The 11,698-nt window shown below is 38.5% G+C and overlaps 1 protein-coding gene across 3 annotated transcripts in view; it reads left to right on the forward strand.

Moving 5' to 3' along the window:
• ZDHHC20 (zDHHC palmitoyltransferase 20) overlaps positions 1–11,654 on the forward strand; it is a 73,578-nt gene extending 61,924 nt beyond the window's left edge. The window contains exons 10-13 of one of the 3 annotated variants that reach the window (XM_027116712.1): positions 3,706–3,795; positions 5,182–5,297; positions 6,684–6,761; positions 8,171–11,654. In XM_027116712.1, coding sequence (XP_026972513.1) covers positions 3,706–3,795; positions 5,182–5,297; positions 6,684–6,721 — 244 coding nt within the window. In that variant the 3' untranslated portion in view covers positions 6,722–6,761; positions 8,171–11,654. Of the gene's footprint in view, positions 1–3,705; positions 3,796–4,787; positions 4,833–5,181; positions 5,298–6,683; positions 6,762–8,170 lie in introns of those variants that run through there. The other 2 variants (XM_027116714.1, XM_027116713.1) reach the window with 2 other exon arrangements.
• The last annotated feature ends 44 nt before the right edge of the window (positions 11,655–11,698 follow it).

Raw genomic sequence — 11,698 nt, forward strand, 5'->3', positions numbered from 1 at the left:
TTTTTTTTTGGCCACGCCACATGGGATCTTAGTTCCCTGACCAGAGCTTGAACCAGGCCCCAGCAGTGAAAGTTCAAAGTCCTAATCACTGGACGGCCAGGGAATTCCCAATTGCCTTCATTTTTTTTTTTTTTTTTTTTTTTTTGGTACGCGGGCCTCTCACTGTTGTGGCCTCTCCCGTTGCGGAGCACAGGCTCCGGACGCGCAGGCTCAGCGGCCATGGCTCACGGGCCCAGCCGCTCCACGGCATGTGGGATCTTCCCGGACCGGGGCACGAACCCGTGTCCCCTGCATCGGCAGGTGGACTCTCAACCACTGTGCCACCAGGGAAGCCCTTGCCTTCATTTTTGAAAGACGTTTTGCTTGGTTGTAGAATTGTGGAATTGTAGGTGCTGCTTGCATTGTTTCTGATGAGAAGTTTGTGGATATTATGTTTATTATTATTTGTGTAATATGACATTTTTCTCTGGCTGCTTTTTAAGATTTTGTTTATCACTAGTTTCTTGCAATGTGATTATGACATGCCTGGTGTCGTTTTCTTCATGATTCTCTTGCTTAGGATTGTTGAGCTCCTTGGATCTGTAATTCTTAAACTTTCAGCAGATTTGGAAAGTCCTTTTAACCACTGTCTGTTCAAGTATTTCTTCTGCCGCCTCCCTCCCCTGGTCCCTGCAGGGACCCCAGCTACACGTCTGTGGCTCCTCAGGAGGCTCCGCCACGGCTCACTGGTGGCTGCTCACCTTCTGTTCAGTCGTTTTCCTGAGTTTCCTCTTCAAGTGCGCCGGTCTCTTCTGTGCGCTTTATCTGTTGTCTCTTACATTCAGGTGTTTCCACTCCGACTGGTTGGAACATAGACTATTATTTTTTAAGGTTATTTTCTCTAAACAGAAATTTCAATGTTGGCAGTTGGGTTTTTTGTCTTTGTTTTTTTCCCCCCTTCTTTGAAGATGTTGTTCCATTATCATCTGGCTTGTGTTGTTTGTGTCAATAAATCAGCCTCTCTCTTATCTTTATTCCACTGTTTGTACAGGCACACCTCGAGATTATTGCAGGTTTGGTTCCAGACCACCGCAATAAAGCAAATATCATAGTAAAGTGAGTCATACGAATTTTTTGGTTTCCCAGTGCATATAACAGTCTATAACCATAGACTCTTAATTGTTCAATAGCATTATGTCTAACAAAAAACAATGTACATACTTTGATTTAAAAATACTTTATTGCTAAAAACTGCTAATCGTTATCTGAGCCTTCAGCAAGTCGTAATCTTTTTGCTGGTGGAGGGTTTGAAGTATTGTGAGAATTGCCAAAATGTGACACAGAGACGCAAAGTGAGCAAATGCTGCTGGGAAAATGGCACCGAAAGACTTGCTCAATGTAGGGTTGCCTCAAACCTTTAATTTATAAAAATCACAGTATCTGCAAAGCACAGTAAAATGAAACACAATAAAACGAGGTATGCTTGTAAATTACTGTCTTTTTTTCCCCTGTGGCTACTTTTAAGATTTTATCTTTATCACTGGTTTTAAGTAGTCTGATGATGATGTTCCTTAGTACGGTTTGCCTTGTGTTTATCCTCTTTGGAGTTCATTAGGATTCTTGGATCTATGAACTTGTAGTTTTCATCAAATCTGAATTATTTATTTATTCATTTATTTATTCATTCATTTGGCTGCATTGGGTCTTCGTTGCTGTGCGCAGGCCTTCTCTAGTTGCAGCGAGCAGGGGCTACTCTTTGTTGCTGTGTGCGGGCTTCTCATTTAGTGGCTTCTCTTTGTTGCGGAGCACAGGCTCTAGGCACACGGCTTGCAGTAGTTGTGGCACACGGGCTCACTAGTTGTGGCACATGGGCTCAGTAGTTGTGGCTTGCGGGCTCCAGAGCGCAGGCTCAGTAGTTGTGGCGCATGGGCTTAGTTGTTCCATGGCATGTGGGATCTTCCCGGATCAGGGCTCTAACCTGTGTCCCCTGCATTGGCAGGAGGATTCTTAACCACTGTGCCACCAGGGAAGTCCAATCTGAATAATTTTGAAATAATTTTCAATTGTTTTTTCTGCCTGCTTCCCTCTTCCTGTGCCCTTCCCCCACTAGCTTTTCAGTTCTCTTAAATATATGTCGTGACCCACCGGTCATTGCTGTTGTCCCTCCCTTCTCCCCCTCCATCTTTTTTCTCTTTGCTTCGAATTGGATTGTTTCTGTTGTTACGTCTGTGAGTTCACTTATCTTTTCTTCTGTGTTGTCTACTGTTAAGCTCATCCAGTGAATTATTTCAGATATTCTATTTTTCAGCTCCAGAAGTTCAATTTGGTTCTTTTTTATATTTTACATTTCGTTTCTCTTTATATCCACTTTCTCCAGTTAATTCATGGACATATTTATAGTCACTGGTTTAGCGTCTCTGTTTCAAGTGGTCACGGTCATTTCTAAATCTTTTCTGTTGACTTTATTTTCTTCCGGTTGTGATCACATTCTCCTGCTTTTTATGCTGGTAATTTTTGACTGGATGGTGGACACTTTGAATTCTGAGTGTTTAAATTTGGTCTCCCTTTAAAGGATGTTGAATTTTGTTTTGGCTGACTTCTGTTTCAGCTTAGTCCTCCTGATGCTTGCTTAAACCTGTGCTTGGGTGTAAAGTAGCATTTTCTCTAGGGCAAGTTTAGTCCTACAGCAAAGGTGAGAGCCTGCTGCGGTCTCTGCCGTATCCACATGTTCAGTGAGGTCTCTCTACTCTGGCAGGTCGAATGCAAATGGCTTTCAGTGCTGGGCAGGCTCTGAATTGTTCAGCTTACACTCCCCAGTTGTTCTTTTCCCAGATTCACATGTGTGGCTTAGTATTCATCAGAAGACTCAAGTAAAACCCTGTGCAGATTTCTGTAGCCCTTTCTCTGCACATATCCCTCTTCCTCAGCTCTGTCCGATAGAAGCAAACCTCCTCGTCTTCTCGAAACTCCCATCTCTGTCACCTTAATTCAGTGAGACCACCTTGCTCTGCACATCCCCCTGTTGGTGCTCAAGTTCTGGCAGAAGCTGCAACTCCTTGGTTGGTTTCTCTTCTTTCAGACACCACAGTTCTGTGCTGCCTGTTTTGAAAAGAGTTGTTGTATGTACTGTTCAACAGGAGGTCAAATATACCGTTTAATCCATCTTGGCTGGAAATGGAATTCCCTGCGGTACACAGTTTTGATGTTTTTAGAATGTAGAAGGCATAGCTGTACTTTTTTTTAAGTTGTGAACTTCTTGAAGCCAGAGATTTTCTTTTCTTTTGTTCAGTGGTATATCCCTAGCACTTCAAATGGTACTCAGAACATCCAGTATATTTTCGTTTAATGAACGTTGTTGAATAAATAAATATGTGGAACTTACATCTTGAATTTCAGTTTGAGCATTTATGATATCTTTAAATGATTGTGATAAGCAGGTCAGTTACCCAAATATTTGAATATGTATGTTTATCATAACTTTAATAGACATGATCATTTTAATAGTCATGGAAGATACTATTTTTAACTATATGTAAATTATAAAAGAAAAAGACTTACTTCCTCAGTAGAGTCTAATAACCGTCTAAATTAGAAATCTTAGAAATCATTCTCTGAAATGACAAGTTGTGATCATTTTATACCATGCCTCTGGAAAATAGGTGTTAAATTGACCACTTAGATTGAACTGAACATGATTAAATTATCACTGATATTTTTCTTATGCAGTCAGGGTGATGGCTGCAGTTTTCCGACTCGTCTTGTGGGGACGGATCCAGAACAAGCATCTGTTTCAAACCACAGTGAAAATACCAGAAGGTGCGCTTCTTGTCATTACGTTTTTCAGAATTCATTATAGAGCAAACTGTGTGTGTGTGTGTGTGGGATACATAGATGAATATAGTAGTGACGTAGCAAGCCAGCACAGATAAAGAGAAATTCTATTCAGTTTTTTTAACTGAGGGTTAAAATGTGGATATAGCTGATATGCTCAGGATAACCATATTTTTTTATGATTCAAACCAGAACACTTTTGAGAGTAATAAAGTGAACGCTTGCTGTTAGTAGTTGAAGCAGGACAGTCTCATGTCACTGGACGCGTCTGGCAGGGTAGGAAGCACGGCTACCCTACCTGTGCTGCCTCTTCCTAGAAACGAAGACTCTTTCAAGATTTGATTATGTTGGTTTACATCAGTTACATTTTCAAAGAAGTTAGTCATTGTACTATTCACCATTTTATTTTGATAAACAGATTTTAACTGCAGCGTGAAAATGATATTAATGAGGATTCAAAAATACAAATACAAAATTTTTCTTCTTCGTCTTAGAGGATATTTTCTCAGAGTTTGTATGGCGAGCACACTGATTCATAAATTCAGAGAAATAGTTCATTTTAAATGAAATTTTAAAGGAGATAGAGATGCTTCTGTCAAAGTGAAACACTTGAAACTTACTGACTACAGAAATAAGTTGTGGGGGAGGAGGGATTATAAATTCCAAGCTAGCGGATTAATTTTGGAAGAACATAGGCCTTAGAACCTAGGACCTCAGAGCTCCAAGAAGTTACTTAAACTGTCTGAGCCTCAGCTGCCAGCTCTATGAGAGGAGGATTTGTACTCCCTTCGGGGGTTATTGTGAAGATTGCGATGGTGTGTAGAAAGCACCCAGCACAGCGTCTGCCCATAGTGGGTCCCCAACAATACTAGTTCCCTTTTCCTTCTTCTTTTTTTCCTCCATTCCCTCCCTCCCTGGATGTCTTAGCTAGAAAACTTAAGTCTACGCTAAATCACTAAATCATTTTTTCCCCTTAGATCTATACTGCAGAGGTAGAAAGCAGAAAACTTGGGAAATGACAGGTAATCTTTTTGTCCTGGCCACAGACATAGATCCTCACCTGTCCTTGTGCTACCTTACGGCTCTTGATTAACATGTTAAAAATGTTTCAGATTGGCCTCTGAAGCTGTTTTTCTTTCATCTAATTGTTTTCGTTGGCAGTGCTGAGTACAAGTTCTTGGGTCTAGAGAGCCATTTAATGCGGGGGGGTTGGGGCACATTTTCTCCTGAAGATGGAGCTTTTTCAGAGTGCTGAGATCTCATGAGTTGCCCTCACATATTTAGGAGAAGGAATACTAATTTGCTGCTTATTAATTAAGTATTATTAATTGAGCATTAGACTATTTACTAAATTATTTGCTCCTCTTTCAGTATTGGCTCAAACCCACCCTTTCCTATCAAACCGCTTAGTGAATCAAAAAACCGCTTGTTGGACAGTGAATCTCAGTGGCTAGAGAATGGATCTGAAGAAGGTGTTATCAGATCAGGTAATGCCGTCACCTGAAAACATTGCTTTGTCTGGTTAAAATGAAAATCACCAGGTTTAATAAATGTGGAAAAATTAAAATACATTATGTGCTATTTTAAAATACTAAAATATTTGAAACTTTTTAATAAAATATCTTATAGGTGGGCCGTTAGCGTTTACTGGTAGCTTTCACGGAGGCGAAGGTTGAGTGAGGAAGTGTAGTGGCTGCTGCTGTGTTTTTTCCTGTTCGTAATTTTGTTTTTCCTTGTTGTTACCCAGCCGTGTGTTTTGTCACCTCAGATGTAGAAAATTCTTTCGGCATAATATTCTGGATAATGCTTAAACAAGGTTATTTTGGGGGTCATAGCTTTTGCTTATTTGAAAATAATTTTGAAATGCCTTGTACTCTTTGGCTGTCTTGTCTTAGTATAAAAAGAGTGCACTGAATGTATTTGAACCATGATGACTCTTAATCATTTCATGAACTGTGGTACATTATACAACAGTTGATAAGACACAAGTGGGCTTTTGAATCAGGCCTCGGTTTATAATATAGTCTGGCCACTCACTAGCATTATAGCTTAAAACATATCTGTGGTTCTTAATAATACTAGTAATAACATTCTTCTTGCACTGTAGGAAAATGGTTTGGTACTAACTCTAGGAAATACCCTAAAACTTGAAAGCTTGCTGTCGCGATTTCTGATTTGTTGTTACTGTCATTTTGGCTTTCAGCAGCATTTAAATTCTCTTAAATTAGTTTCATTGAGACCTTCATTCAGGGGACTTCCCTGGTGGCCCAAGGGTTAGGAATCCACCTGCCAATGCAGGGGACACAGGTTCGAGCCCTGGTCCGGGAGGATCCCACATGCCGCAGAGCAACAGAACCCATGTGCTGCAGCTGCTGGGCCTGTGCTCTGGAGCCCGTGAGCCACAACTACTGAGCCCGTGTGCTACAACTACTCAAGCCCACGTGCCTGGAGCCTGTGCTCCGCAACAAGAGAGGCCACTGCAGTGAGAAGCCCGTGCACCACAACAAACACCCAGCACAGCCAAAAATAAATAAATAAAATAAAATAAATTTTTAAAAAAAGATCTTCATTCAGGCCATTAGACCCTCAGTATAAAATAAAGGGAAAAATCCATTTGTGAACTTGAAATTATTGCTCCTGAACATCTTTAGAGCCAATGGACGTTTTTACAAAAATAAGCATAAAACCAGACTTTGAGATTTTAGCACTGCTTTCCTTCCTTCTGGGTTCTAACAGAAGGCAAATGGTTGGCACCAGAAGCCTATTTAGTGCTTACATAATACTTGCTTTTACTGTAATCATCAATTTTACCATTTAGCCAGAAACTTAATACTTCTTTTTTTGTCATGTCATATATAATTATGTGCTTACAGGGACAAATAACCATGTAACAGTGGCAATAGAAAATTGAGTACCACTTGTTCATAACTAACCAGTTGAATAAGAGCAAGGTAAGACAGTATAAAGGTAATTTCTCCAAAAATTAGTTTATTTGCATGTCATAATCTCAAAACAGTTTGCAATTCAGTCTTTTTTACTCTTTCCATTATATCAGCAAAATCAGGTAGTTCAGGAGAGATTGGAAGGTAACGTCTGCCTAACTCCCATTTTTCTTACCACTCCTAGCATGATCTTACTGGATATTTATTGGTAGATTAATGAGGAAACTAATAAAAATTGTTAGGATTGGTATATGGACAACTACCCTTTTCACTGAACGGTACCTTATTAATTAGTTTAAGGAAAAAAGGTGACTTTTGCCCACTACTGAAGATATTTGATCCAGAGAAGAGTGACTAAGATTAAAGTCTGAAAAAAAGACTTAAGAGGTTCATTGATGTTATTTACTTGGTAAAAGATACAGCAGAAGAGCAGCTTACTGCAGCCAAGTACATGAGTCAGTGATGCCTTTGCAGTAGCCAGAGGAGGCGCGGTAGCCAGAGGAGGTTGATTGAAGTAGGAATAGAAGCCCTTCCCCATGGGCCAGTAGGAGCAGTGAGGGCAGTGCTAACACTGACTGAATGCAGGGATGTAGTGAACTCTCCTGCTGCTTAAAAACAGAGAAGACAGGTATGCACATTCAAGTCGGAAGCTAAGCTCACTGGCTCAGCAGCATCACGCGCAGCTGTTAGAGTTTTGAAAACCTACGTGTAGTGTTTCTTGGTTACCTATTGCTACCTAACAAATTATCACACACTTAGCAGCTTAAGACAACACACCTTTATTACCTCAGTTGCTCTGTTCTCATCTGTAGTCTCATCTAGGGGACATCTGCTTCCTTGCTTGGTGTTTATCATTAGCATTCAGTTCCTTACAAGGACCTGGAGTCCATGTCCAAGTCACAGCCAGAGCCTAAGACGCAGAGAGCATCAGAAACAGCCCCCGGTGGGGCTCCGGGCAGGCAGAGGGCAGCAGGAGCTGCAGGCGGTGATCCCGTGTCATTGGCAGCCCCACCGCGTCTTCTCAGTGTAGGCTGTAGGCGGAACAATGGCTGATGCTCGCGGTGGTTGAGAATCCTCACTGAAATTCCCATAAACATCTGATAGCAGTCTTCTCAGATTATGCCCAAGTTAACACTAAGGGAAAAGTGTAAGGATCTGCCTCTATTAAAATGCTCACTTAATGGCTTCAGGGAAAGTCAGTGATCTGTCCCTTATTTACAGCGTCTAAGAACCTTTATTATTATTAGAATATTAGTAATATTAAAGTATTTCTTCCCTTTTGTGTTGTATTAGCAGCTTTATACCTTAGCCCAAAGAACTAGCAGCTTTATACCTTAGCCCAAAGAACTATTTAATCTTATTTTCAGAAATATAAAATCAAGTTTTAATCAATAATTCAATTGTTTCCGGTTTTATAGGTTTATAAAAAACATTATGGACTGAATATTTTCAGTTTTATACGCAAGATGATGATCAGTGGAATTAAATAATTGAAGTATAAATGAAGATATATTTTTTAAAAAAGGAAACCTTTGTACAGATTGTTGGATCCACAGAAGCACTGCTCCAGAGCTGGAAGATGCCTTAATCTTAAATGAGCCCACTTGTTCAACACTGACTTACAGCTACAAAAGTGACTTAATTTTACTTTGGAAATAACATTTACTCATAATAACGTATTATGATATGCTATAATATGAGCTGTCAGGTCACATGTTAACATGGCGTATGTATTCTTTTGATACCTGAGTTACATTATTAGAGTTCTTAGTATCCATATAAATTTTCACTCCAGAAACACAAGGTAAAAAACTTGTTTTAAGTGAAGTACATCTAGGTCAGTATGGTGGCTGAGAGTGCTTGTACTGTGTAAGAAAAAGAAAATAATTGCTTTAAAAACAACTTGGTGTTTGCTAATTTATAGTTACTGTTTTATACTTTTCAACATTTTTACTAAAGATTTTTTTTATTGTTGCTATAAAATAACACTCAGAAGGATTTAGATACCTAATCATTTAAAACATGGAGCATATTTGTATAATTCATTGAAGGCTTAGTTCTAAGCATTAATTAAACCATGTGCAGTGTTGTGCCCAAGGCTTAAAGAAAATTTGGCAGTATAAGAAATTTTTTTGTTTCTCTCTGCTCTCAATATACTCTTGTTGAACTTTCATGGGTATTTATACAGGTAGAGAAACAAAGGTTACGTGTGCTGTAGAAATACTGGACACAGTAGGATTGGGTAGAAGTGGCTGGAAGAAAAATAAAGCGAAAGACAAGCTACAGAAAGCTGTTAAAGTATGTTTTCAGAGTGCTGCCTGCTGCTGAGCTGACTTGCAAATTTCAATTTAGGTAATGACTGAAATTTGCTTTGAAACTTTTTACAGTAATCCTATAATAGCTTAAACAGCAACATAAAATACAATTTGAACTAGGGTCAGACTGTTCAGCATAACACTGCTCCCGAGAAGGAAATTCTCACTTGAGTATCATTCAAAGCTTCCATTCTCTGAGAGGTGGATTCCACTCTTACATGCAGGATTTTAAATCTGACTTCCTAACAGCAACCCCTTTCTGCCTAGACACTTATCCCCCTTTTCCTTTTGAAATCCAATCTAAGTGACAGGGATCGTTGCATTGATTCTAAAGGAAAATAGTGTCCTATAGCGGAGAAACAATATACAGATGTTACTCCTCCTTTATACTCTGCTTAGTCAGACACACACAAGCTAAAATGACTGATTGCTTCCAGTGGTGGGTGGAGATCAGTTTTAACCAGCGTCTGTAAAAACATGTTATAGTTTCCTTGTCTATAAAATGGGGTTGGGGAGAGGGGTGTTAAGAATGATTTCGACTGGACGACCTTTAACATTCTTCAATTTCTAATTTTGCATAATACCTTACTTAACATTCGTCCAACAGGTATATTTGGAGTTCCTTCTGGACGCCAAACAATATACTAGGGATAGCTCTATAATCTCCTAATGTAGCACAAATTTTATAGCCTACTATTCCAGGTTTATAATTTATAGGATTTGTCTAATTCCATGGGCTATATTAATATTAGATGTTAAAAGCAAGTAATTTTTTCCCCCTTTGAACTAGAGGAATGAGTTTAGCTTTGAAAATATAGTTTGGAATACTGTAATACAGTTTCTACCTTTATTTCAACACTGTAGTCTTAATAATCTTGATTCTAGAAAACTTATGAGAGTTAAGGGATATCAGTTTACCAACCAGAAACACCACTTCAGTTTGGCGGTTTGAGTATTATAAGGAAATAGTAAATGTTTAAACGTAAGTGACTGCTTTCAGAAATGTCCTGGTACTTCTTGTGGGTATTTTTACATTCAGGTCAAAGGATTTGCATGCACCTAACAACTGAGGAAACTTACTTTTCCCTTTAACCTATTTGGGTGCTTTTGTGGTGTTTCTTTTTCAGTTCTTTCACTATGTTAACATCATCTTAATAGCATTAGTAAACACCTTTTCAGGAATTTTCAGCTAAAGCCTTTTAATTTAGTTACCTTTGGTTTAATTAATTTATGGCCAACATTTGCCATGTTCTAAATATTTGGCTTCGTTTAGTTGTACATATTAATGACTGTTGGCAAGGGCCTACAAGTGGTATGGGAATCAGGGAAAGGCTGACTCTTTGGTATTTCTCTGGGATTGATTAGTGCTGCCAACCTTTGCGGAGAAATGGTCAGAATGAAGCCCTGTCAAAATTTATTAGTACTGTCTTTGTTCCTTCAAACACTTGAACAGTTGTGATAATATTTAAGGAAAATAAAAGTTGAATTTCAGGTCTTGCCATTGCCATTAAAAACAAATTAGACAGGAAACTTGGTTTTACGTGGGTACAAACTTACTTGAATATTCAGTACCTGAGGCATCTGACCACTGTCACTGTGCCAAACCAAAGAGCAGCTACAGCTTAGTGGTCACTGAACTTGCACCGCTTACATAGTATAGTTTCATCTTTGCATATGGATGATTTTTTAAAATCCTTTGACATATTTAGTGGTTATGATCCAAAGTGTCATAAGTTAACTTAGCTTAAATCAAATATGCAATGTTTACTTGAATTTATTTCTATTAATAGCAGATTTTGACTGTTTGTAGGATTTTCAGATTTTCAGTCATGTGAGATTTCCCTTCCGTCATCTTTAAAGCAGATGCATTTTAAGGGCTCAGTGTTAGGATCTGCATATTTGGGGCGCTGATAAGACAACTGACTTACAGATGTTTTGCTTACGTTTTGTTCTAGGACTAGCACTGCTATCAATGGAAAGTATTTTTAACTAATCTGTTAGAGAAATTAACCATATTTTTGCATTTCAGCCAAAATAAAGACCGTATCTCATATTCTATAAGATACAGCTAATATGTAAGTCTAAAATTCATGTGTTTCTTATGATCTGAACTATATTTTCCAACTTAAATTAAAAATGCAAGATAGATTCAGCAAGGTCCATATTTTTCTAACGACTTCACTTTGTATTATTTTGTTGAGTTGCATAAAGCAGCAAGGAATTGTGTTTGTATTAAAAGCTTCAGAAAGCTGTTGAGTTTATCACATTTGTACATGATTGCAGGTTAGTCTATGCCCATTTACAGAAAAGGTGGACACTATTTTGAAGTGATCTTTAATATGTTTTTATATAAACAAATTTGAAATAGTTTACTTTGGTTGTTTTTACATATCATGTCCCGTAAATCTTGTATTTGTTTTTCATAAGTGTAACCCTGGACCATGACTTAATGTTATCTTTGCTTTGCCTTTTGGGTGGCCTAACCTACATTAACATGAAGGCTGAACATTTTAAAACTTGTTTTTTTCAAAAATCGTAATAATGATTACTTTATTAATAAATAAATAAAGTCCTGTATTTGAACAGCTGTTGTTGCTGTTGTTGTTGTTAAGAGTATGACTGTTGCTTTAG

This window comes from Aethalodelphis obliquidens, unplaced genomic scaffold (assembly GCF_003676395.1).
Source record: "Aethalodelphis obliquidens isolate GAN/ISIS:26980383/991018 unplaced genomic scaffold, ASM367639v1 scaffold16, whole genome shotgun sequence".
Classification (NCBI taxonomy): domain Eukaryota; kingdom Metazoa; phylum Chordata; class Mammalia; order Artiodactyla; family Delphinidae; genus Aethalodelphis; species Aethalodelphis obliquidens.